We start from the raw sequence: 27,107 nt of genomic DNA, 5'->3' as shown, positions 1-27,107 counted from the left end.
TGTAGGGAGTAGTTAATGACTACTAGAAAGTCTTTTCCCATATCACCTAAGCAAAAGTTACATATTAAAAACAAACAAAAAAACTATGAAAAAATTTATATTATTGTGTATATGATTACCTGTTCTAGAAATGAAATATAGAATTACTATACACAGATAGTATTCATGCATTCACTGCTCTTGTTACAAATAAGTATGAATATGGTGGGGAAAAAGGAAAAATACCCTGATTCTTTGGTGGGGCATAATTTTTTTTTTTCCTGATTCTATGTGTTTTCTAATAATCATGCCTGAAAAACATTCTACCTAAATGAACAATGTTTAAGAATATGAAACCAAGTTTTCTCAATTTTAGGGGATAACCAAACTCCCTGTTTAAGATAAGTGCATAGGCTTTAGTGGAAATTCTTAAGTTGTGAGATTCTCCTGTGCGCTTCAATTACGCCTACCCCATGTATTTTTCCAGTAAATAACAATCCTTTAAAATATGGAGTTATAGGTAATCAGAAACTCCCATCTTGAAACTTACATTTAATGGACTTTTTGATAGGATAATCCAGTTTCATTTGAAATTATGAATTGTAGAAGGGAAAGGAAAACCTAGAAAACTGAATCATTTTAACATCAACTTTTTAGTCTGTGCTATGGATTTTTTTTTTTTTTTTATGGATAGATGTGCAATACTCTGCATTTGGACCAAAATATGAAGTGCTTAGTGATAAAGAATCAATGTGGAAACATATATTCCAAACTGGCTAAATGGACTCCAGAACTGGATGAATTGTAGAGACTGTCAGGGCTTGTATTGGTGTTAATTACAGTTTTTAAGTTTATTTTTCCAAAATGCTCAAATCATAAAAACAAAAAACTAATAGACTAATGTAAGGATTAGTCTGTTTTTTATTCCAAGTATGAGAACAGTTGTTTTACACTTTGTTGTGCCTCTGGTTCTAGTGACACCCACCATTCAACAAGTTTTGTTGACAGTCTCTGCTTACTAGCTTTGATGCACCATCTGGACCAGCTATGGCTTTGGGCAACCCAATGTACTTCCTCCTATCCAGTGGGCCACAGTCACACCCTCTACAAAGAGGTCTGAAAGTCATCTGTGGTAATGTACTCCTTTCTGCCAGATGTATTCCTTCCCTGGGTACTCTTCTTCAGCCCTAGAGTTTTCTTTAGAGTTCTTTTCTATACTATTTTATTAGCTAATCTTCTATTATCAGTTACTGATTCTCTATACCAAATGTTCCTTGTTCAAACTACTGGTGTTATTTCTATCTCCTTACTGGGGAGTGACTGATATAGAAACTTGAAAACATTTTGAAGATTTTGAAAAAATGGAAGTATCCAAAATGACTCGTAAGATATGATACACATAATAAGGAAAACTAGGAGCTGGCTGAACCAAAAAATGTCAGTAGTTTCATGTAGTTATACGATGATGTAAATTCATCCATGACATGCTTTAAAATAAAAGAAATCATAGCCTTTAAGGAGAGCATAACATAATTTGGTAGAGCCAATGCTTAAAATTTCTTTCTCTGCTTCAAGCCAGCTTAACTATTTTTACAGCTTCATCAAAGTTTGTTTTTTTTTACTATATGTTCTGTTTTTTTACTATTATTTTATTTACTTTTCCCCCAAATTATGTGTGGCTTAAGGTTTTTTTTTTTTTTTAAGTGTGATAAAAAAATAAACAAAACATAGAATGCTTCTACAATGGGGACAAATTCAAGTTTGTATCATGTTTTAATCCTTAAAATTTTATATAAAATGATAAAAGTATTAATAATAAAAATTGAGTCCACTTTCATTAAAATTCTGATACTGATGAACTTTCAATTTGAAAAGATACACTGTTTGCTGTATTTAACCTTCCACTGTCAAGACACCTACCAAGCCAAAGCTCCACCACTTTGTGTTATTACATTTGTGAGCCACACATTTAATAATAAAAATAAAGCCAACAGTAAAAACAAAACAAAACACAACACATCCATTGTTGTCAAGTCAATTTTGACTCATAGTGACCCAATGGGAGAGACTAGAACCGCCCCATAAGATTTCCAAGGCTGTAATCTTTATGTTAGTAGACTGCCACATCTTTTCCAGTGCAGCAACTTGTGGGTTTGAACCACTGAAATTGCAGTTAGCGGCTGAGCCTTTAACCGCTCTGTCATGAGCGCTCAGTACATAGACTTCAATGTTTGTTCCTTGTAATATTTTAACTTACTTTAGTCCCAAGGAAAACGAAGGGAGATGCTGACAATGATGTTGTTTTTATAATTTAATGTCTAGCTAAGGGAAACTACTCAAGGCAAATAGCATTGTAACTTTAATTATATGTGAGACATTAAGTACAGTACAGACACATTTCGTGTTTTTATTTTAGAAAAAAGTCACTATTTTTATTTCTGTAATAAACTTATTTCCATACACATTTCAAAGTAATATAATGATGTCAAATTTTTTTTTCTGTTCATTTTGTATCTCTTTGCAGACCATCCATCTCTTTAAAGTCTTTTCATTTCTATTCATTACTCCTAGGATAAAGAAAAGAGAAAAATTTTTTTTAAGACTCTGCATGATAAGGCCACCTACTTATATCTGTACCCTAATCTCATATATTTCTCCCTGACTGAACTGTACACTGCATGAGAACAGGGACTTTGTCTATGGAAGATGAGCATATTCCTAAAGTGTTTTTGATAACTTGAATATTCTAAAAAGTAAGAAGAGATGGTACCAAAAGCCAGGGCAGACTTGTTTTCTCAGCTGTCAGGCTCTGAGTTAACTCTGCAATGTTTATGAGCTAAGTGAATGAGCAGCACCTTCAGACAAGGAACAGAAACTTAATGCATATCTAAGAGGTTATTTAAAGAAGTTGATGTGGGATGAAAGCAAAAGCCAAGAAGTTTCCTGAACACATCCAAACAGTTTGAGGGACAGAGTAGCTGGGGTTGGGGCCTAGGGATCATAGTTTCAGGGGACATCTGGGTCAAATGGCATAACAAATTTTATTAAGAAAATGTTTTGCATCCCACTCTGATGAGTGACATCTGGGGTCTTAAAAAAAAAGAAGAAGTTGATGTGATGTATCAGAATCAAGACAAAGAGAGCGACATGACTAGTGAAGACTGTACCTCAAAATGCTGGATTAGGACAAAAGATGAAGAAGCTTTAGATCTACTGAATAAGTTTAAAGAACTAGCAATAACATGATTCAAGTGAGCCAGATGGCAAAGAGAGAAGTATTAGGGACATAATTTCCCAGAATGCCAAGTAACAGCATACTCCAAAGAAATGAGATGGGTGATTGCAAAGGTACTTCAGAATGATCTTTAGAAACAGAAAGGAAAAAAAAAAAAATTGACAGCAAAGGGAAGGTCCAATAATCCACTATGGTGTTCTACTTTTTTGAAATGTATGGACCCAATGGTGGTATATGAATTATGAAGCTGAACGGCTTTTTTAACTGCAGTAGAAGTTCAGAAAAAAAGAGAAGGACAAGCTCATAGTAAACAACTCTCAGTTCTGCACGTAGTATGAAAACCAGAAGACTACCATAGTGTTTTTGAAGAAATTCTCGTCTTCTGTAGCTGGATGGCTGACTGCGAAGGCAGTAAAGCCTATATATTATTACTAAGAGTGGCCAAGAGGCAACAGGGAAAAAAAATGCTCCAACCTGGCAGTTGTCCCTTGCCAAGTCAGGAATCTAATAGAGAAGAGTGGGGCCTTGAGATTTAAGATGGAGACATTCAGTGGACACATCGAGGAATCCATATACCAAGGGCTTCTCTGAACTCTCGAAACTAGCAGAAATTGCTTTTCCTTCTGGCTGGAAGACAGCAGCTCTTCTTGCTTAAAGATCTTAAAGACCTTACCTGAGGCATATGCCTCACAAAATGATGCTGTACTCCTCCCTTCTGCTCCTCCTTCTCCCTTCATTCCCTTTGACTGATAACTAAATTGAGAACTCTGCCTTGCCCAGACTGCAGAATAACATTCCTGCTCTTGAAGAAATAGCTTACTCATTGAAAGAGTTAGAAAACTAACTTAAATATCTTGTCAGGAACTGGGGGATGAAAAATAATACAATTTACAATTTTGTCTATTTTTATGTTTATTGTGCTCTCTGTCACAATACAGTCCTTCATTGTCTTGACAGTCTATAGAATTTTTCAGGGATCTGCCAAATCATCCAGATTTTAAGGGGTTGAATACTCTGGGACATGCTAGGTTATCCCCTATAACTAAAATACAACTGATTTTACCCTGTATCCCTTACATTAAGAAAGAGACACAGTGCTTACAGCCTCATTGAATTTTGGAGGCTGTATAAATCTGTCCTGTGAATACCACTTTGACCTAATTTTAAGGTGACTCAGATAGTAGCTGTTTTGATTGGGTTCTTGGACTAAGTCCAGTCTTGAGTGCAAACTGCCTTGCCACTCAGGTTATATGAACCAGGAAATCCAACGAAAAGTAGCTATCCATTATAAGAAAGGGCATTGCGTTGATTCTTTGGCAAGAGCAATTAGAGTGACAATGCTAGGTCTTAAGATTCTGGAGGAAAGCCCTGAATTCTGCATCATAGAACTACCCTTTGTCTGAAAAGCAAAACCTAGCATGCTACTGGGCCTCAGTAGGAACTCAGCTCCTGGCCATGTGTTATTACCAAATGACTTTGTCTCAGTCACAAGCCATCGTAAGTTAGAAGTGGTACACCTGGGGTCAAGCTCAAGCAGTCCAAAGGCACAAGTAATGAACTTGAACAAGTAATACAGGCCTCTGTGTCACCTACTTGTTTTGTATCCTAACCTTCACTCTCCTCAATTTTATGGTATCATGGGAAGGTTGCTATGGATGGCGTAAGTCTACAGACTGGTATGAGCCAAAAAAATGGACTACTGCTGCATTACATCCCACTCTGATGACCTTAATGGGCTCTGGTGAGAGAAAATTATCTCACTGGGCAGAAACACAAACACTCACTCAGCTATCAAATTTGGATGGAGAAATGGTTAGAATTCCTCAACAGTGAAAAATTGATTTTGGTTGTTTGTTAGGGACCTTGGAGGAACAAAATTGGAAAATCAGAGAAATGTGATCTGGGGAAGAATGAGAACGATCACTTAAATCTTGCATCAGAATCTCTAGGGACAGTAAGATGTGTGGCACTGAGAAAAGTTATTACATAAAGTATAGGAGATGAAGCTGTTGATGTGTCTTTGAGGAGAAGCAGAAGATTTCCAATGGAAAAGAATAAGAACACCTTCAAATATTTAAAGAATCATTGTGTTTATAAGAGAATAGATTTGTTCCATGAAAGTACCTTGTACTTAGGTATCTTGTACTTAGGTCAGTTCTGGCTTCACTGACCTGATCATATACTTGAATAAGTTTCTGAATTTTTTCTTAAAATTAGATATTATAACTCAAATGTAAAGATGCAAGCACTTAAACGTTAGAATTTACACTTCAACAATCAAGGTAAAATTATATAACGAAATTAAGGTTACCTAATTTTTTTTTTTTTATACCAGTTGCTCCTTAGAAACCCCTATGAAGCAGTTCTACTCTGTGCTATAGGGTCACTTAACAGTCGGAATCGACTTGATGGCAACAGGTCAAGGTCAAGATCAGTTTTTACTTTTAAAAGTTTTAATGTTTATTGTTTTGGTTATATATAGATAACTTGGTCTTAACAAACCACTGAAGAATATGGGGTACAGAACTTTAATATAAGGACAAATATCTATTGTATTGGTGGGTACATGGCTAAAGCCAAACATGTTTCTTTAAAAACTGGAGATGGTGCATAATTTTCTTTTTGCACTAAGTGCTCACATTGTGCCCAGTGTGTTAAGCAAAATGTCAAAAAAAAAAAAAAAATCCAATGGCAATTTACACACTACTTAAATATTTCCTTTTGAGAATCTATTGTGTGTTCAAAATTTACCACATATATTTAAGTTACATGCGGCATTTCCAAAAGGACCATTCCTGAAAGAAGTTTTAGATTTTGATAAACCCAAGTGTGCCAAGGAGTGTCTACGAAGAGATAAAAGGCAAGGTAAGAACTAAGAGACTGAAAAAGCATAGATGGTTCACTCATAATTGATTGATCTTTATGTGACAGAAGGTGAATTTGATTAAAATTGGGTAAAAAGAAACATTCTTGACCTTCACAGAAACTTTCAGAGTATCACCATTGTCTCTAGAATTTTTCTCTTTTTTTCAATAAGACGGTAAATTGCTTCTTTAAACTTCTTAAAACACTTCAAATATAGTATTCTCAATTTCAAGGCTATTAATCAAAACTACTTAGCCTTGCTTTCAAGATAAATTACAACTACGAATTACATCCTGATCTACCATTCCCAACTTACTGTTTCTTAGCACGCACAATGCCCTCCAGGTAGGACTCTCCATTCATGTGTCTTTGAAAATGTCTTCTGCGTTTTTACTTTTGTATCTTTCTTCCTATTATTTCCTCTGCCTAAAATAGCTTTCTCTTTCATTTTTGTCTAGTAAATTCCAAACTTTTAAAAAGTTTTAACTCAAATAATTCCTACCCCATAATACCTTATCTTCTACTTTGGAGTAATCTCTTTCATCTTGCTAATATGTATGGTATTAATGTATCACTCATATTCGCCTAGTCCTGATTTCATATTATTTATTTCTAGATATGTATCTTACTTTTTAATTATGATAGGAGCCTTACCTGTTCCTTTTTTCCCACTTCTCCCATTTTCCATCATCTTCATAGGTGTTTAAATAGCAATCAATTGATAATCCATATTTCATTAAGTTGATTGACTTAATTGAAAGCCTATATTTATTTTATATATAAACTAATTATATTCTATTGTGAATCATTGTGATATGCTGATTTTCTTTCCCTTAGGTGACTGTTCATTGGATATATGGCTCACACAAATGAATCAGTGGTCTCTGAGTTTGTGTTGCTGGGACTCTCTGGTTCTTGGGAACTTCAGCTTTTCTTTTTTGCAATATTCTCAATTGTGTATGTGGCATCTGTGCTAGGCAACATCATGATTATTGTTATCATTTCTTCTGACTCCCATCTGAACTCTCCTATGTACTTCCTGCTTAGTAATCTTTCTTTCATTGATATCTGCCAGTCTAATTTTGCCACACCCAAGATGCTTGCAGACTTTCTTGCTGAGCACAAAACTATCTCTTTTGAGGGTTGCATGGCCCAGATATTCCTTCTTCACAGTTTTGTTGGGAGTGAGATGATATTGCTTGTAGCTATGGCATATGATCGATTTATAGCCATATATAAGCCCCTGCACTATGCTACAATCATGAATCGGAGATTATGTATAATTTTTGTATCAATTTCCTGGGCTGTGGGTATTCTTCATTCTGTAAGCCACTTGGCTTTTACAGTGGATTTGCCATTCTGTGGCCCCAATGAGGTAGATAGCTTCTTTTGTGACCTTCCCCTGGTGATAGAGTTGGCTTGCATGGATACTTATAAAATGGAAATTATGACCCTAACTAACAGTGGCCTTATATCACTGAGCTGTTTTTTGGCTTTAATTATTTCCTACACCGTCATTTTGATCACTGTCCAATGCCGATCCTCCAGTGGGTCTTCCAAGACTCTTTCCACATTAACTGCCCACATCACTGTGGTGATTCTTTTCTTCGTACCTTGCATTTATTTCTACATATGGCCCTTTAGCAGACTTTCTGTGGATAAGTTCCTTTCTGTGTTCTATACTGTTTGTACACCCCTGTTGAATCCCATCATCTACTCTCTGAGGAATGAAGAAGTTAAATCTGCCATGCGGAAATTGAGAAACCGTCATGTGAACTCCTGGAAAAACTAGAGAACTACCAAGAGGGAGGATAATCTTGAATGTGAATGAAAAAACTCCAGTGGATCACAGCATTGTGTAGCCATCTCTGCTAATGATACGGTTTATTTAGCTATGGAGTTGTTATTTTGCCCTAAGTGCAAGGGAATTGCATAATATTCTAAATTGTCCTGAAAATATTTAGTAATACTTTAAAATATTTTATGGAGACAATAGATTCGAATGGAAAAAAAAAAGCTATTCATGTTTCTAAACTTGTAATAGGAGCCTTGGTAGTGCAATGGTTAAGTGCTTGGCTGCTAACTGAAAGGTCAGCAGTTTTAACCCACATAATGGCTCTGCAGGGAAAAGACCTAGTGACCTGCTTCCACAAAGATTACAGTCTACTAAACGCTATAGAGCAGCTTTACCTTCTCATATAAGGTCACTGTGAGTCAGAATTCACTTGACGGCACACAACAACAAACTTATAATTCTCCTTAATTGAACATATGATATTTTCATACACTGCAGTCAATATGTAGGAGCCAATTTTGCTTCTGATATCTAAAAAAACTACACTCAAATTATTCATAGCATTACTCCACATGTTGACATAGTGGAAAAATTATTGTATTTTACGACATGAATTTCACTTCATTGATATACATATGTTAGCATATCTTTTTCTTCTGTGTTGACTATGGTTTCTTTTGGTTACTTAAATTTTTTTTTCTACTTATTACTAGTAACATACAAATACTACTATAAATTTTTTGTTTTCTTTTAGATTATATATGGTATGTATTTCTACTCAAAAACCTAGATTTTTTCTAAATATTTAGTGGTATCAGCAACATATATAAGTACATCTGTTTTCCAAGGCTACTTCTTTTGAAATATGGGTAAAGTGATTACAATGATTTAGACATTATTCACAGAAAATTGCAAGTATCTTTGAAATTGCTTGCAAATATGTAAGGTGTTCAATATAAGATGCAAAGCAAATGTTAAGTCCATCTGTTTTTGAAACTAACAAATGCACAAAGTGACAAAAACTGGTCTGACTTAGAACTGAGTCTGGAATCTATTCTTTCACATTTCTTGAAAGTGCAAAAGGACAGGTACAATTCACATATAGACCTAATATTAAAGATCAAAAGCATCTATTAAATGTTGTTTCATTTGCTATTCAAAATTTTTCCTATATACTTCCCACCTGAGCTTTGCAGTATGGAAAAGGCCTTATAACAGAAAAACTAAGTGTATTCTAACAATGAAAAAATAATTGCTTAACATAAAATTGAAAGTCTTCAATTGTTATCACTCTGAATTCAGTATTTTAATTGCACAATAAGACATAAATTAGTTGTTATGTGCAAATATAATAACTCCACGTGCTAAACCCTGTGCAAGCTAAATTTTAGTAATAAACATACATGCTATGTAGCTAAAGTTTCTAGGAACTTCAAATAGACAGTCAATCTCAGTTGTACAACGTTGAACACGGGTAATAATCTTTCAAACTTGACTATGTGTTGTATATTTTATACAGTGCCAAAACAATTTTAGACATACAATAAACATTAAATCAATTGTGATTTTTTGGTGGTATTTTCTTTCTTTTTTTTATTTAACTCTGTTCTCCTAGTTGGAATACACAGAGTTGCTGTACCAAAAATAATTGGCTGACGTTCAGCCATTTCAGGAGATAGCATATGATCAGGAACCAGTGGAATTAAAGGAAAAAGTTCCAGAGCCACTGAAGACATTGGCAAAAAACAAGGATCCAGGAATTGATGGAATAAAAATAGAGACAAATATGTGCAAATTTGGAAGAGTTCACTCATCTATGACAAGAAATTTGAAAGACAGCTACCTAGTCAACTAACTGGAAAAGATCCATATTTGTGCCCATGTCAAAGGAAGGTGATCCAACAGAGTGTGGAAATTATCAAATCATATGCAAGTAAAATTTGCTGAGGGCTGAAGATAATTCAAAAAACAGTTGCAACAGTTCATTCACAGGGAACTGCCAGAAATTCAAGCCTGATTCAGAAGAGGATGTGGAAAGAGGGATATCATTTCTGATATAAGATAAAAGTTGGCTGAAAGCAGAGAATACTAGAAAGATGTTTACCTGTGTTTCATCGACTATGCAAAAGCATTTGGCTGTGTAGATCATAACAAATTATAGATAACATTGCGAGGAATAAGAATGCCAGAACACTTAATCGTGTTCATGTCAAAACTCGACATAGACCAGGAGGCAGTTGTTCATACAGAACAAGGGGATACTGCATGGTTTAAAATCAGGAAAGGTGTGCATCAGGGTTATATTCTTTCCTCATACTTATTCAATCAGTATGCTGACCAAATAATCCGAGAAGCTGGACTATATGAAGAAGAATGTGACATAAGGATTGGAGGAAGACTCATTAAGAACCTGTGATATTCAGATGACAACTTTGCTTGCTGAAAGTGAAGAGGACTGATGAAGATCAAAGACTATAGCCTTCAGTATGGATTACACCTCAATATAAAGAAAACAAAAATCCTCACGACTGGACCAATAGGAACATCATGCTAAACTGATAAAATATTGGAATTGTAAAGGATTTCTTTTCATTTGGATTCACAATCAAGGCCAATGGAAGCAACAGTCAAGAAATCAAATGATGTATTGCAGAGGCCAAAACCTGTTGCAAAAGATATCTTTAAAGTGTTAAAAAGCAAAGATGTCACCTTGAGGACTCAGGTGTGCCTGACTGAACTCATGGTAACTTCAGTCACATCATATGCATGAGAAAGCTGGGCAATAAATAAGACAGAAGAAGAATTGATGCATTTGAATTATGGTGTTGGTAAAGAATATTGAATATATCATGGACTGCCAGAAAAATAAACAAATCCGGTTCCTCTTGAAGGAATCATGCTTGGTAAAGTAGAGGGTTAGTGAAAACTAAGAAGATCCTTAAAGAGATGGACCGACACAGTGGCTAAAATAATAGACTCATGCATGACAATGGTTGTGAGGGTGGCACAGGACTAGGCAGTATCTTCTTCTGTTGTACATTGAGTCTCTATGAGTTGGAACCAACTCAACAGCACCTAACAACAACAACTGGTGAAAATTTACAGGTTTTGATCATATCCTTGAAAAACCAAGTCATTGGACTACTCTGATTCTCAGTATTCTCATATGTAAAATGAGGTTGTTAATAATAACTATGTCACAGGAATCCTGTGAGACAAGATGATGTAATGGAAACAAAAGCACTATGAATAGTAAAACATTGTATAAGCAAATAGTTTTTTTGGAACAGGTAATTCTGTCAACATATGGATAGGTATGGACTCTGTGAAGGTAGGCTTTTTCTACTCCTGCCTCTGCAAGTAGGCTAAATTGATGATGCACATGCACACACTCACTCTTCCCTTTCTTCTTTTTTGTCTTAGTAAAATGCACATCTCTAAATTTGGAACTAGGCAGTGCTCATTTATTAGCAAAACTTAGAAGTCAAATAAAATTTATCCAATATCAAGTAAGACTATAACACAAACAACGTACTCTGTCCAAGTTATACAAAGATAAATCAATCTTTTTGTCAAAGACTTAGAATCATGTATGGCAGAAATAACATAAACACAAAGAATTAAAATACAAGATGGACTTTGATGAAGGTCATAGTGGAGCAACATACTACAGAAATAAGAAACAAAACTGTACCTCTCCGTTAGTCAAAAAATATATATTTTTTTGGATTCTGGATTTTGATATTTCCATGGATTCAGATGGTGGAAAGAACACATTGGAAGAGATAACAGCCCATTTTATTTTTTCAAACAAAACCACATTGCTAGTTCTTATCCTGTTTGTTCTCACATCTATTCCTTATCCTTCCTCTACTCTGCACCATATTAGGCTGACCCTGAAATCTGCATTCTCCAGGCTGCAATTTTAGCTTGCTTCCAGCTGCATTTGGTCATTTAGAGACACAATGAATATTGGATGGCAAGAGGAAAATAGAAGCCAAGGAATTTACTCTTTGCTCTGTTCATTGGATACTTCTCTGTTCATTGGATGCTTCATTATACTGACTATGATTTCTGGGGGTGTTTTAGCTCCTGGAAGATAGGCCATCATATTTTCTGCTTCTGCTAGGTGACCCCAGGTATCCAAAAACACTTTCTCTATTTTTCCATCTTGAGTTGGGGAAGAAGTGTGGCTGGCATCTCCTAGTTGCCTTATTAACTCATCAATCACATGTGTAAATGATTAACTGTACTGTACTGGCTCTGTAATGTAGAAGGATTTCTGTTTCCCAGTTTGTGCCTTGACTAACACAGGCACAGATTTGGGAGAGTAGAGTTCAGGAAAGACTAATAATAGATTTTATCTCATAAATTGCACTCATGGAAATTAGTAGCAGAGCACAAAGCTCAAGAAGATGAGGGCAAAAAAGATTATTAGTGGCTTTTAAGGAAGACAAACACAAAATAAAATCTATTTGACACCTACTCTGTGCTAGTGATTGCACTATTCATTTTTACCAACTACCTAGCAACCCTTCAAGGTGAATACTATTTTCATTAAATAAAAGAAGAAATTAAAGAGAAAGAGAAGAGGAGATAAAGAAGAATGAGGAAGATGAGGAAAAGGAGGGGGAGGAAAAGATGAGGATGATGAGGAGCAGAAGAATGAGGAGGAAGAAGAGAAGAGGGATTTTAATTTCTGAGTGGCTATTTGATTTGGTCAATTCTCTGTACTGCCAGAGATACATTCTTCCACTTTCTAATTCTTACTTCACCATTGAGTCTATTTGGGTTATCAGTGATCAGTAAAGACCATAAACTATTGCATTAAATGTGACAAAAAATCCAAAAGTCATAAAATAAAAAAAAGATGGCTAAAATTCACTATATAATTTTCCATGGAGGTATAAAAAAATCCATCACAAAAAAGCCAAAAGAAAAACTAGATGAAAAACAGCAATAACTAGTAGACAAAGAACTAAGACCTTCAATAGGTAAATAACTCTTACAAATATTAAGTAAAATCCTCACGAGCCAAAGGAAAATTTGACAAAGCATATAATTAAACCAAAAAAAATCCAAACCCATTGCCGTCAAGTGACCCTATAGGACAGACTAGAACTGCTCCATAGGGTTTCCAAGGACTACCTGGTGGATTTGAACTGCTGAGCTTTTGGTTAGCATCCATAGCACTTAACTACTATCCCAACACGGTTTCCAAGTATATGAATAGGTTGTTATTAATATAATGAAAATGATTCTTGGACATATCAAAATAAATGTATAAATTATCATGTATACATATTTGTGTATATATATGCAAATTATCTCGGGAAATGTTAAAGAGTCTGGTGACAGATGCTGCCTTTAAGAAAAGGGATAGGGTTCTTTGGATGAGAGGTAAAAGTTGGAAGGATATTTATTTTTAAATTTTATTTAAAAATCACCATTAAAAATCTTAATTGACTCTGCTTTTGGCCACCATGGATTAACAGAGATCAGATTTACACTTCTAACTTAAATAATCTGTAAACTGAACAAAATATATTAAAGAATGGTTTTTAGACATTGGACAACAGTGAAGGACAGTAATACCCAAGAAGACAAACAATCAAGGTGTACTCTATTAATTCAATAACTTATAGTCTGGTGAGAGTTTCCAGGCTACTGTAGAGGGAATGCAAACCTAAATAGAAGCTGCTAGTTTCTCTGAATTAAGAAGACAAAATTTGAAGTCTGAGCAGGTCAATATGACTAGAATTTTCTGGGAAAAATACTGGATAAGAAGAAGCTGAGCAGAGAAATAGTCCTAGATAGTTTCAGGTGGCTCTCCTCAAGTATTTGTTTAAATACTACTCTGTGCATATGTGTGAAAAAGTTATCTGAAACCTGGGAAAGAACCATTGGACAATAGGTGGGCAGAACAATTTTGAAGCTCACACATGGCAGAAATATGTCATATTACTTGCAACCAGATTAGTGTAGATTTCTAGGAAGATATTCCCTCAATGAATCCCTGGGTGGCTAACCTAAAGGTTGGTGGTTCAAATCCACTGAGTGGCAACATGGAAGAAAGGCATGATAATCTCCTTCCATTAATATTATAGCCAAGAAAGCCCTATGGAACAGTTCTATTCTGTAATACATGGAATCACCATAAATTGGAATTGACTCAATGGCAATGGCATTGTTTCATCGGTATTGCTTCAGTACTGCTGAAAAATTAGCCCTAAAGGGTGATCTACACTTGCACTAACAAAGCTTAAAAACAAGTCCCAAAAGGGGCAAAATAATTCCAAGAATCTTAATTGTGTCATCAAACCAAATAGAACTATATTTAAAGGAATAAAAAAAAGAAAAAGAAAGAAAAAAAATATTTCAAAATTCAAAATGGCTAGATTATAATTAAAAATTGCCAGACATGCAACAAGGTAGGAAAATATGAATTATAAGCAGGAGCAAAAAACAGCCAACAGAAAGAGACTGAGAAATGACACAAGTGATAAAATTATCAGGCAAGACTCTTGCAACAGTCATTAAAGATATACTCCATATGCTCAACCAGGTAGAGGAAAACATGAACATGATGTGGAGAGAAATGGACAAGATAAGAAAAAATAAAATAAATCAAATTTCAAGAGATAAAAATTAAAATATCTGAGGTGCAAAATACATAAGATAGGATTAAGAGCATTTTTGGATTTTATTTTCCTTCCATTGGCTGCTTTTATCATTATTTCAGTTCACTGGTTTTCAGGAATTTGATTGTGATGTGCCTTGGCGAGGTTCTTGTCAACTATCTTCTGAAAGAGTTAGCTGAGTTTCTTAAATCTCTGAGTTCATAATTTCATCGTACCTGGAAAAAAATTTGACCATTATTTCTTCCAGTACTTTTCTTCCTCCTTCTTTCTGTGATTCTAATTCTGCATATATTACACCACTTGACAGTCTTCCACAGCTTAATTTTTCAAACTTTTTCTCTAAGTGTTTCATATTGCGAGGCTCACAACATGTACAGAAGTAAATGTATGAAAACAAAAGTACAAAAAACAGGAGAGGAAAGTAAACAATACAAACAAATGAAAACTGTGATGTGTTACGAAAAGAACAAATACAGTCTCGAGATTAAAAAAAAAATTACAAATCAGGAGACCCTCTGTATAATAGTCTTTCAGCTAATATCTGAAAGATGAAAAAGATATAGCATATGAAGAACCAGGGGGAAAAAATACTCAGGTAGAGGAAATAGAATGTGAAATTTCCTAAAGTGGAAAGGTAGGGTGCATACCAGGAAATGAAGCAGAGTTTAGCGAGAGAAAAGAGTGACCAGAAATAAGGTTGAAGGGTAATATATAAAATCTAAAATGGAAAGGAATCACTAAGGAGATTGAGTTTTATTCCAACAACAGTGAGAACACATTTATCATTTTAAAGTTAGGTAACTTACTATGATTTAATTTTTAAAAAGACTACTCTTCGAAGAATTGATTGGAAAGAGTCAATGGTAGAAAATGAGAGATCATTCGAGGGCCTTTGAAATTTTTAAGGAGAAGGATAATGAAGGTTTGGATAGGGCTGATTGAGGCAGAAATGGTAACAAGTTGGTATGTTGGGACTATTTTGAAGGAAGGCACAGCAGGTCTTGTTAATGGGTTGGATATATGGAGGGAAGGAATCAAGTTTCTATCTGAAACCAAGGGGCCTGTGGAAATGCTGGAGCAGACTAAGGAAGGAATAGGTTTGTAAACAGAATTGAAAATGTCCATGAAACTTTAAAAAGAAAATGTCGAGAAAGAACTTGGTGTATCAGCCTGGAGCTCAGAGAAGCCGAGCTCCCAGATTATGTTCACCACATTTTCTTGATGCTTACTCTTTGTCTCAACATTAAACATTTTCTCGTTGTTATCTGCTTTTCTCTGGAGACCGTCTTAGTTCTTCTACATCTCTCATGAGATTTCTTTTCACAACAGCCAAAAGCAAGCTCTATGTATATATGAGCAACTCCACCCATATACCCCCAACTAACCTTTCTTTCTGATTTTATTGTATGGTCAAGTACTGAGCAGACACAATTAAAATATCGAATTTGGTTAACAGAATATTATGTAGTATGGTGTTTGAAGCACTTATCATAAATACTGCCATGAAAAGGAAGACACAAAAGATTAAAAAAAATATTTCTAAATTTCTTAGGCACCTGCCAGATGCACGTTTCTTCTGATCTGATTTTCTTCAGGCTCTGAATATGCAGGTTGGTGCTTACTGGAACGGTCACCTTGGGTAAGGGAAAAGAGGCACGTGGAGGGAGACAAATTATTAAGTGAGGTTAAGTGTAACTATTTCAAGCTTCTGGGTCACTACATTTTCCCTGGAGATAAATGTCTTCACTTGCAATTACAGGCCAATAATTTAAAAGTTATCATCATCATGGCTTTGGGAAAGGCATCAAAAATGATGCTAATAACTCCCACAGCAAGATGACTTCACTTCTCAAAGGAAGTTCTTTAACTGGTTATTGTAATGGGATTGGCTATCTGAGATTTTGGGGTGTGTGGTATGGTATTTAAATACTTGTATGCCCTTATGGTTCATTTTTTAAAAAACCAATAGGTTTTGGAGGCTTGTCTTCCTCAAGCTGCTGCTACTCCCTTGGGGTTACTATCAGAACTGGTATGTGGAATTTAATCACATCAAGCAAAAGATTAAGCATAGATATTACCACTCAGAGAGTTAAAGGTATTCTAAGCTAAATTTATTGATAGGGTTAAGATGACCTGAGTTCTTAAGAAGGTGAACTTGAAGTTTGCGTGTGAGACTTTAAAATGTGAAACAAAACATCAAAGCATGTCTGATTATTGTCACTGCCAACACTGGTGATTGATGGAGGGATTCAGGTAAATGTGAGCATGTTGATATTTAAACCAGAGAGAACAGAAATGATGTTAGAGTATAGAACGGGACATAAAACTGTCATTTTAATGACCAGGAAGACTTCTTCAGATATAGGCTCCCAGTGATCAGGTCCTTCTTAATTAGGAAAAATATATGATTAAGTATGTATTCTTGGACTATGCAAACCTTTGTTTACTAGCAGTGTGCCCTTGTGACACTGACTTTACCGCTAAGCTAAGCTTCTTCTACAGTAATGTTAGGATTGTGATAGTACATACATCACAGCTCTGTTGTAAGAATTAACAAGATAATGCATGAAATGTTTAGCACAATGCTTTGTAAAAGTTGACTTGAAAATAGACTAACACTATTGTAATTATGAGTGGCAGAGCCATTTTCTTCCCAGCTTTACAGAGTGTTGTAATTTGATATTTTGATGTTTTCTCTCATTGAGGGACTTTTTTTTTTTTATTGTACTTTAGATGAAAGTTTACAGAACAAACTAACTTTTCATTAAACAGTTAGTAGACATATTGTTTTGTGACATTGGTTAACAACCCCATCATATGTCAACATTCTCCCCTTCTAGACCTTGGGTTCCCTATTACCAACTTTTCTGTCCCTTTCTGCCTTCTTGTCCTTGCCCCTGGGCTGGTGCACCCCTTTAGCCTCACTTTATGAGACTGTCTATCTTTGGCTGAAGGGTGACCCTCAGGAGTGACTTCATTACTGAGCTAAATGGGTGTCCGGGGGTCATATTCTTGGAGTTTCTCCAGCCTTTGTCAGGCCAGTAAATCTGGTTGTTTTGTGAGTTAAAATTTTGCTCTACATTTTTCTATAGCTTTGCCCGGGATGCTTTGTTGTGATCCTTGTCAGAGCAGTCAGTGGTGATAGCCAGGCACCATCTAGTTGTGCTGGACTCAATCTGGTGATGTCTGTGGTAGATGTGGCCCATTAGTCCTTTGGACTAATCTTTCCCTAGTGTCTTTGATTTTCTTCATTCTCCTTTGCTCCAGATCAGGTGAGACCAGTGGAGCATCTTAGATGGTCACTCACAAGATTTTAAGGCTCCAGAGGATAATGTTGAAGGAATTTTCTAAGTTCTACTATTTTGCACTTTCTTACATCAGAATTATATATCTCTTTATGCGGTGATTAGTCACATCTCAATGAAAGGCAACTAAAGCAAGTCCTTTGTTACAAAATCCTTGACTTAATTTGATTATCTACACAAAGAAGCCGATTTCCTCATGTAAAGATGGTTATCTTCATTGCCAAACTATTTTTCTTCTCTTTGATGTCTTTGATTGACTCTTTTGTCTCACAACACCATCATTAACACCAAATGGTTTTGTTTGTTAATCTGAGCTAAGAAACCTAGAGTTTAACCCAAAGAAGAAGCTGTTACAATTTGCCTTATGAATTTTGCTTCCCTCTTTATGCTTGACTAGAATGCTTTTAGTTGAACTTTTTGGCTAAATCAAATCAATTCCCAAGTCCAGGAAGTACCACCTACGAATTTCACATTTCTTCTTTAAGTGAAAGGCTAGTTTCACATTAACTTTAGCTTAGACAGAGGCCTGTAGCAGCTTTCCAAAGTCATCGTATTACCCTTAGGATGCTCTCATGTCCAAGTCAGGGATGTATTTAACTCTGTATTTGAATTCTAAAGTAGATTTCCTAATAAAACATCAGAGAAGGCTTCCCTTTCTTTCAGAACGATAACTATTTGGAACATAATTGTACCTCTGATTTATCCCACTCTTTCTTTTTTCTTTTTCTTTTACAGGTTAGGCTTCGAGAACTCTGAAGATTGGAAGTGACTACAGGTGAATACAGGGAGCACTCTGAGGAACCCTACCTGGCTCCTCTTTGCAGATTTTCATCTTATTGTTTCAACAATTGTATGCTTATTACAGAAAAATGTTTTCATTCTAATATTGGTTCATAAATCTTATTTTTTGCTTTTAAAAAAACCATAGCTTGTGAATCTGCTCACAAGCAGATATTTTTCCATTCTGATTGTATGGTGCTAAAACTTAATGTGATTTTCAATTATAATAGCATCCTAACACAAGTAATATTTATATGTCACTTTATAGTCTTCAAACTTCTTTCAAATGTATGCTATCACAGTTAAGGGATCAAAACTTCAGAGAGTTGTGGTCAATTGCATGAGGACATGAATCTTATATATTTTGTTTACTGTTATATTCCCATGCCTACAGACTGCTTGGCATATAATCATAGAAGGTGTTTAATAAGTTGAATAAATGAATACGTGAACAATATCACAAAATAAGTAGTAAAGCCAGGAATTAAACCCAGATCTGATCTCAAATTGTATGCTATTTATATAATGGTTTCCTATGGAAATTTCAGTCTTTTCCTTTCCCTGAAGGCTGGCTTATCCACAACGTTGTAAACAAGGATTCTGATTGGCCCTTAATACAGAAAAAAATGCTTTTAGAATTTTAGAGAAATTCTGCCTACACTTGTAAAACTAAACTAAGTCAATTCAATTAAAATTGGATACAAAATAAAACGGTTTTAGGTTAGAAAACTTTTGGTTTAATGCATTTACCACTACTCGAATCCTTTATCAGACCTTGTATACACAGAGCTATAGTTGAGGAAGACACATCAAAAGGATCAAGATTCTGTGAGGCGTTACCATAAAAAGCAATGACCAATTTTTATGTTTTTGTTGATGGCCTCGATATTTGAAAGTCATGCCATGAATAAATAATATATCTGAACTCACTGTCATTGAGTGTCACTACAGACACAGAGGAAGTGCCTCCCAGCTTGTGAGATTTGGCCCTGAGTTTTTCATTTCAAAGGACCCTTCCTGGAAGCCTTAGATAGTTCTCACTTTATTTTGAATGATAAAACTTACACCATGTATTTACATGGAAATACGGAATTTGCAAAGCAATTTTATATGCGTATTTTATTTCGGAAAATGCAAAGGCAAGTTGCTTACGTGTCTTCATTCTTAAGGCTGAATTTATAGTTTCCTAAGTTTTTTTTTTTAAGTTGGTAATATTTTTAAACTCATGAGGCAGAATTTTTTCAGAAAAGCCAGTTATACATCTGTCAAGTACATAATAATGTTAAAAGCTAAATCTCCATTCATTTTATCTCCAATAAACCTGCCAAAATTATACAGATGTTTCCAAAAAGAGCACTCATTTCACATCAATCAGTTATTGCACTTGCTGGCTACCTCCTTTGTCTGGAATGGATTTCCTCATGGCCCTTATTCTCCTGTCTTTGTTGAAATGAAACCTGCCTAGGGAGGCTTTCTCTGACCACCCATTTACAATCTGTATTCCTGTGTTCTACTTTATTTTCTCCATGTTGTTAGGTGCCATGGAGTCTGTTTCAATTTGTAGCGACCCTATGTACAACAGAAGAGAACACAGCCAGGTCTTGTATCATCCTCACAATTGTTGCTATGTTTGAGCCCATTGATGCAGCCACTGTGTCTATCCATCTTGTTAAGAGTCATCTTCTTTTTCATTTCCCTCTATTTTAACAAACATGATGATAACACGTCCAAAATATGTGAGACAAAGTCTTAACCATCCTTGCTTCTAATGGGCGTTCTCATTATCTTTCTTCCAAGACAGATTTGTTCGTTTTTCCGGCTAGTCCGTGGTATATTCAATATTCTCCAACACCGTAATTCAAAGGCATTAACTCTTCTTCAGTCTTCCTTATTCATAGTCCAGCTCTCACACACATATGAGGCAATTGAAAACACCATGACTTGGGTCAGGCGCACCTTAGTCCTTAAAGTGGCATTTTTGCTTTTAAACACTTTAAAGAGATCTTTGCAGCAGATCTGCCCAGTGCAATGCATAGTTTGATACCTTGACTGCTGCTTGCATGGCCATTGACTGTGGATCCAAGTAAAATGAAATCCTTGACAACTTCAATCTTTTCTCTGTTTATCATGATGTTGCTTATTGATTCAGGTGTGAGGATTTTTGTTTTCTTTACGCTGAGGTGTACTCCAATGCTGTAGGCTGTGGTTTTGGTCTTCCTTAGTAAGTACTTCAAATCCTCTTCACTTTGAGCAAGCAATTTTGTGTCATTTGTGTATCACAGGTTATTAATGAGTCTTCCTCCAATCCTGATGCCCGTTCTTCTTCACATTGTCCAGCTTCTTGGATTATTTGCTCAGTATACACATCGCGTGTGTCTGCCAGTTTGTCGTACTGTGGTGGCTTGCCTGCTGCAGTGATACTGGAATCTTTGCCACTGGTATTTAAAAACCTAGTGAAAACCTTACGAACAGCAAAGGAACATTGTCTCCATAGCACTTATCATTACTTAATACAATACAGATTTTATTTATTTTTTAATCTCCAGCTCCTTATCCCCTTAGGATGTAAGCTATTTGGAGGTGGAGGATTTTTTACATTTACGTTAGTTTCTTTTTCTCTAGGGCCTATAATAATAATGTTTGATGCATAGCAGATACTTTATTTGTTGAATAATTTACAATAGAGACTTTGATCAATAGGCTTTGGAAAAGACTTTTGTTATTGTAATATTAACTATACTAAAGAATGAAGTGGTTGTAAAAAGGACAAGCGAGATAAGAAGCTCAAATATAAATTTAATCAGAAATACCTGATGCTAATTAAAATTGCATAGATAGCTGGTCTGCTCAAATAATATTCAATTCAGTTGCTATAAAAGGCAAATAATATTGAGGAAGATAGTACAACTGTGATACTAAAAGAATCATTTTCTTATTTAAAAGAATGTGTGTTTCCAAGGTCCTGGGAAGATATCTTTTTTTTTTTTTTGCTTTTTTATAACTCACTGCTATAAAATTTAAATTATTTTACTATAAGAAAGCAAATGCAATTTCTGGCTCATGCTAGTTTAGTTAGAAATAAATCTCTCTCTATTCTTATTATTGCAGATATCTCACATACATGGCCACGTCTCACTCCTTTGATGTAATTTATCAGAGTAATTGGGCCGATTTCCATCTCTTTACACTGCTCTAAATTTCCTCTCCCTCCAAGATTTTGTCAAGGGCGCTAGAATCATTTTGCACTATATCTAAATGTGTAAGTACAGACTTTGCCTTTCAAAGAACTATGGAGAACTTGGACACTTCTTCTGCATTACTATGTTAGAATACAATGGCAAATACTGCTTTCTCTCAACTTCTTCTCTCCATCTTTATTGACATTATTAATTGGATGCATTTATATACCTGTCTTCCTTCCTTCCATCCGTCTGTCCATCCATCCAATCTATCATCTATCTTACATGCCAAAAGTAAAGAATAATTCATGTAATTGTTTAAGGAACCACAGAGAAAAGTAGCAATTTCCTAAGAATAATGTGAATAATCACTGTCTCACTCCCTCATCATTTTTTTATGGTTATTAGAATTAAAATATTTGTTAAATTTGCATGAAAGAAGGACTTATCTTTATCCATTTCAATTACTTTTTTTTTTTTCTCTTCTAGGTAACTTCAGCAGCCCAGATTCAATTGATGGTTGGAGCAATAAGTCAGTGGTTACTGAATTTATTTTGTTGGGCTTGTCTAGCTCTCAAGAACTCCAAGTCTTCCTTTTCTTTGTGTTCTCTGTGTTTTATGGAGCTGCTGTTTTGGGAAACATCCTTATCATCCTCACAGTAATTACAGACTCTCACTTGCATTCCCCGATGTACTTTCTCCTTAGCAATCTCTCCTTCATTGATGTTTGTCAGGCTACATTTGCTACTCCCAAGATGATTGCAGACTTCCTCAATGAACACAAGGCCATCACCTTCCAGGGATGCATGTCACAAATCTTTTTCTTACATGTCTTTGGGGGTAGTGAGATGGTGCTTCTTGTTGCCATGGCCTATGATCGATACATTGCTATATGCAAACCTCTGCATTATATGACCATCATGAGTCGCAAGGTGTGCACTGTTCTTGAGGGAGTCTCTTGGGCCATTGGCACCATACACTCAGCCAGCCACCTGGCATTCACAGTCAACCTGCCCTTCTGTGGACCCAACAAGGTAGACAATTTCTTTTGTGACCTCCCTCTCGTGATCAAGCTTGCCTGCTTAGACACCTATATTTTGGAGATCCTGGTGCTCACCAACAGTGGTCTGCTATCACTTATCTGTTTCCTCCTTTTGCTTATTTCTTACACTATCATCCTTGCCACTGTCCATCGCCAAGCTTCTGGTGGGACATCCAAAGCTCTCTCAACCCTGTCTGCCCACATCGCTGCTGTGGTTCTGTTTTTTGGCCCATTAATCTTCATCTATATTTGGCCCTTTGAAAGTTTCCCAATTGATAAATTTATCTCTGTGCTTTTTACTGTCTTTGCTCCTCTCCTTAACCCCATCATTTACACACTGAGGAATAAAGATGTGAAGGAAGCCTTAAGGAAGCTAAGGAACAGAGGTCTTTTGATAACTGTGAGGACGTAACATGTAACCTTACTTCTTGGCCATTGTAGTGACTGTGTATAATTATTATCCTTGCGTTTATATCATAATTATTCTTTCACTACTAGGGGTCCAGAAACTGGTGACCTAAAAGTTGGTAAATTCAGTGCAGAATCTCATCTTTTTATGATAGTCCCTATATTCTGTGGCTCACATTATCTTCCCTAAAATACATCAATTTCATATATTAAAACTCCTAAGTAATCCTTTTGCCCTTATATATAAAAAAAAAAAAAATTTTTAATCTCTTGCAGCATTTTAGGCATTAAAAATGATTTCCTAACTCTTCTGATTTGACCAGATTAGCACAGAGGGTAACTTAGCATAATGTGAGTTAAGAACAAACTGCTTTGGCATGAAAGGCTGTATGAATACCCTAAAGCATGTTCCTCTGCCTTTATCACTTATAGCTCATAATTTTTCTAGGGGAAATTTGTGTCCTTTAAAATTCCAGACACACAAATAAGACATTGATGTTTGTAAAATCAGATTTCATTTGTGTTAAATCTTAAGGAAACTCTGGTGGCATAGTGGTTAAGTGCTATGGCTGCTAACCAAGGGGTCAGCAGTTCAAATCCACCAGGCATTCCTTGGAAACTCTATGGGGCAGTTCTACTCTGTCCTATAGGGTCGCTATGAGTAGGAATCGACTCGACGGCAGTGGGTTTGGTTAGTGAGTTTGTTAAATCTTAAAGACATAAAATACTATAGAAGCAATTATGAGATTGAGTTTTGCTGCTCTGGCTTTGAAGGAAATAATAAGCCTGTTGCCATGGAGTGGATTCTGACTCATGGTGACCCCATGTGTTACAGAGTAGAACTGCTCCATAGAATTTCTTGACTGTAATCTTTATGAAGCAGTGAAGCTGAGTGGGTTTGAACCACCAACCTTTAGGTTTGTAGACAAGTACAAAGTGTTTGTGACGCCTAGGGACCTCTGAAACAAATAATAGCACACCAAAAATATAATCGTCTGTAGCTGAAATTACTACAATAGTTTGTACCCTCTGGAAGAAATGTAACACGTACATACAAATTCTCTTTATAGCACTGATAATAAGCCTACTGTTAGTTGAGAATCACTGCAGGATTTTGCTTAGTTAATTACATTTGAGAGGGTCAATTTTAAGGCTGTTACAGAAAGCTCATACATGAGTAATTAGGAAGTATTTCCAATACTCTTTTTTATCAAACTTTAAGTGAAACTTCAGAAGCATACCAGTAACCATCTTACCATGGAACGGATAAGAGAAAGGTGAGCATGCAATTGATTCTGCCTTTTTTCAGCCACAGGATCTGTTCCTGTCTTCCCTGGATTATTTAATTCATTTCAGGAGGAGTTTATTCTGTTTGTGCTAGCTTTCAATTCAAATGTGTAGTTTCTGAACTGAAAATGAGATTGTCTTTTGTTTTATTACTTAGAATAGATTATTCTAAGGCAAATATTATTCTATCTCCTATCACACTTGTCAAAGTACCAAAAGCTTAACAGGAAAGCATAGGCAGTAAGTACCATATGGGAGATATTATAAACAAAACATTAATTTTCAGGTACGTTATATCATTGTTTCAAACATATGAGGTATTTGGGAATGACTGGGGTAGGAAGCCAACAGAAAACTAATCTTTACATCCCTAAGTCTCCAAATTTAGGTAGTCAATGCACTTTGTAGGAATCTGATTTCATTTACACATTATGTTCTTCAGATGTGAGGTTACTTTATTGGATATTACTTTAATAAACTGACTTTGATTAAAAATTGGCTGTATGCATACCATTGAATTGGACAATGAGAGGTATTAAAAAAAGAGGCAAAAGTCATAGTCCTCTGTTCAGGAATAGATTCCAAATCAATCAGTATAGCAATAAACACATTCAGAAATAAGAATAGAGGAAAGTAAAAGGTATTAGAGGAATTATAAAACACATATATTGTGTGAATAATCTCAGTGTGGTAATGCTCAGTTCTATTCAATTAAAAGCAAAAAGATGCATTTCAGCAAACTTTTTTACTTAATTTATGCCAGATAGTTTGGACACATAAAGGAGAGTGAAATAGATCCCCGATCTCATGGAAATGACTGCATATTAAGAAATATGCAGTCATAAACAAAGATGTCATACAGGTTTTGAATGAAAAGTAGTTTACACTGTAGATAGATAGATGATAGATATAGATAGATAGATAGATAGATAGATAGATAGATAGATAGATAGATAGATAGATAGATAGATAGATAGATAGATAGATGATAGAGAGAGAGAGAGATGATAGATGCTGTCAAGTTGACTCTGACTCACGGCAACCTTATGTACAATAAATCAGAAAGTTACCTGCATCATCCTCAGAATTGCCAGCATGTTTCAGGCCTTTGTTTTGGCTATTGTTATTGTGCCAATCCATCTAATCAAGGGCCTCCTACAACCTTGTTGGCTCTCTACTCACCAAACATGATGTTCTCCTCCAGTGATTGATCCCTCCTGATATGTTCAAAGCAAGTGGGTCTGTTGTGAGACTTAAGGTTTTCATTGGCTATGACTCTGTATAAGTGTTACAAAATGGTATTGCCTGGAAAGGGCACTTATTTGTCCAACTACCAGGAAACCTCATAACTGGACACTAACTCAGTGAATTTGGCCCAATTCAAGTTTTGGCCCACAGACTCACAAATTTGGAAATTCCAAGTTGATAATTGTAAGAAACTTAGAAGATAACTTTTTCAGATTGCATTGAAAAATATAATCATCAAATGAAACAAATAGAGCAGTGTGACTGGAGCAGAAGCCAAATTATCAGTAAGTGGCTTTGGTAAACCTGTGTTAAAATCAAAAATTTTGGTGACAGGATTGGCATGTGTAAGGTCATCAGGCTATGATAGCCTGACAGGGAATTACCTATCTGACTAATGTTGGGACAGGAGGTAGTATTATTTTTACTCCTCTTATTTTTACGTATATTCAGGGCTTGAGACTGCCCTTCTTTAGGTGTGCTAATACCTCTAAGAAAGTGAAAATCAAGTCTCACTGGTTTGGGAATCATTCTGAGAGTTGGCATATGTTCTCTTGTCAAATATATATACCTGTACAATTTAACTCTCAAATGACAGCCTTACTTCATCATTTCTAAAGTATTGAGGGGTCATATATCACATGGCAAAAAAGTAGACAAAGTAGTCAATCTAACAGGTAATAAAAATGTAAGTTAAAACAAAACAGTAATGTCATTTTCCCCAGTCTGATGAAGTACAAAACAAAAATACTAAATAGTACCAAAAATTTGGATATATGGGAACTCTATTTTGTCGAATGTTACTAAACCATTTTTAGAAAATGGTTTAGTAACACTATATTTTTATAAACACAATAAATTTTTAGAAAATTTATTGTGTTTATAAAAATATTTTCAATCTCATGATCCAGTAATTTTATTTCTAAGATACTGTCTCGGAGTAATTTATCTCCCAATTCTATAGCACAAAGTTAAATGGGTATATATTTGGAGATCATGAATTCTAGAATATATAACTAAAAAACCCTTTGCCTTCCAGTCAATTCCAACACACAGCAACCCTATAGGGCAGAGCATAACTGCCCCCATAAGACTGTAAATCTTTATAGAGGCAGAATAACACATGTTTCTCCTGCACAGAGCGGCTGGTGGGTTCAAACTTTTTTTTGATTAACAGCCTAGTGCTTAACCATTGCACCACCAAGGCTCTTCTAGAATATATAGTCCTCACAAAATGCTGTTGTAAGTTATTAAGAAAGAAAGAAAACTTAGGATTCCCTCAGTTTAAGAGTGCCATGTGAAAAGAGAGAATGATATTTCTTTCTTTTTCTGGGAGAATATTCCTT

General features: G+C 35.5%; 2 protein-coding genes across 2 annotated transcripts; both read left to right on the top strand.

Moving 5' to 3' along the window:
• Window positions 1–6,907: 6,907 nt before the first annotated feature.
• Window positions 6,908–8,348, top strand: LOC100664017 (olfactory receptor 4K1). The gene has a single exon (XM_064292229.1). The coding sequence runs from the start codon at window positions 6,936–6,938 to the stop codon at window positions 7,869–7,871; it is 936 nt and encodes a 311-aa protein (XP_064148299.1). The 5' UTR covers window positions 6,908–6,935; the 3' UTR covers window positions 7,872–8,348.
• Window positions 8,349–15,464: 7,116 nt separating this feature from the next.
• LOC100677625 (olfactory receptor 4K3-like) lies at window positions 15,465–23,296 on the top strand. The gene is made up of 2 exons (XM_064291951.1): window positions 15,465–15,612; window positions 22,269–23,296. Exons 1-2 carry the CDS (start codon window positions 15,465–15,467, stop codon window positions 23,231–23,233), a joined length of 1,113 nt encoding a protein of 370 aa, XP_064148021.1. The 3' UTR covers window positions 23,234–23,296.
• Window positions 23,297–27,107: the final 3,811 nt, after the last annotated feature.

This window comes from Loxodonta africana, chromosome 10, assembly GCF_030014295.1.
Source record: "Loxodonta africana isolate mLoxAfr1 chromosome 10, mLoxAfr1.hap2, whole genome shotgun sequence".
NCBI classification, from domain to species: domain Eukaryota; kingdom Metazoa; phylum Chordata; class Mammalia; order Proboscidea; family Elephantidae; genus Loxodonta; species Loxodonta africana.
This window is presented reverse-complemented; position numbering and strand designations above follow the sequence as displayed.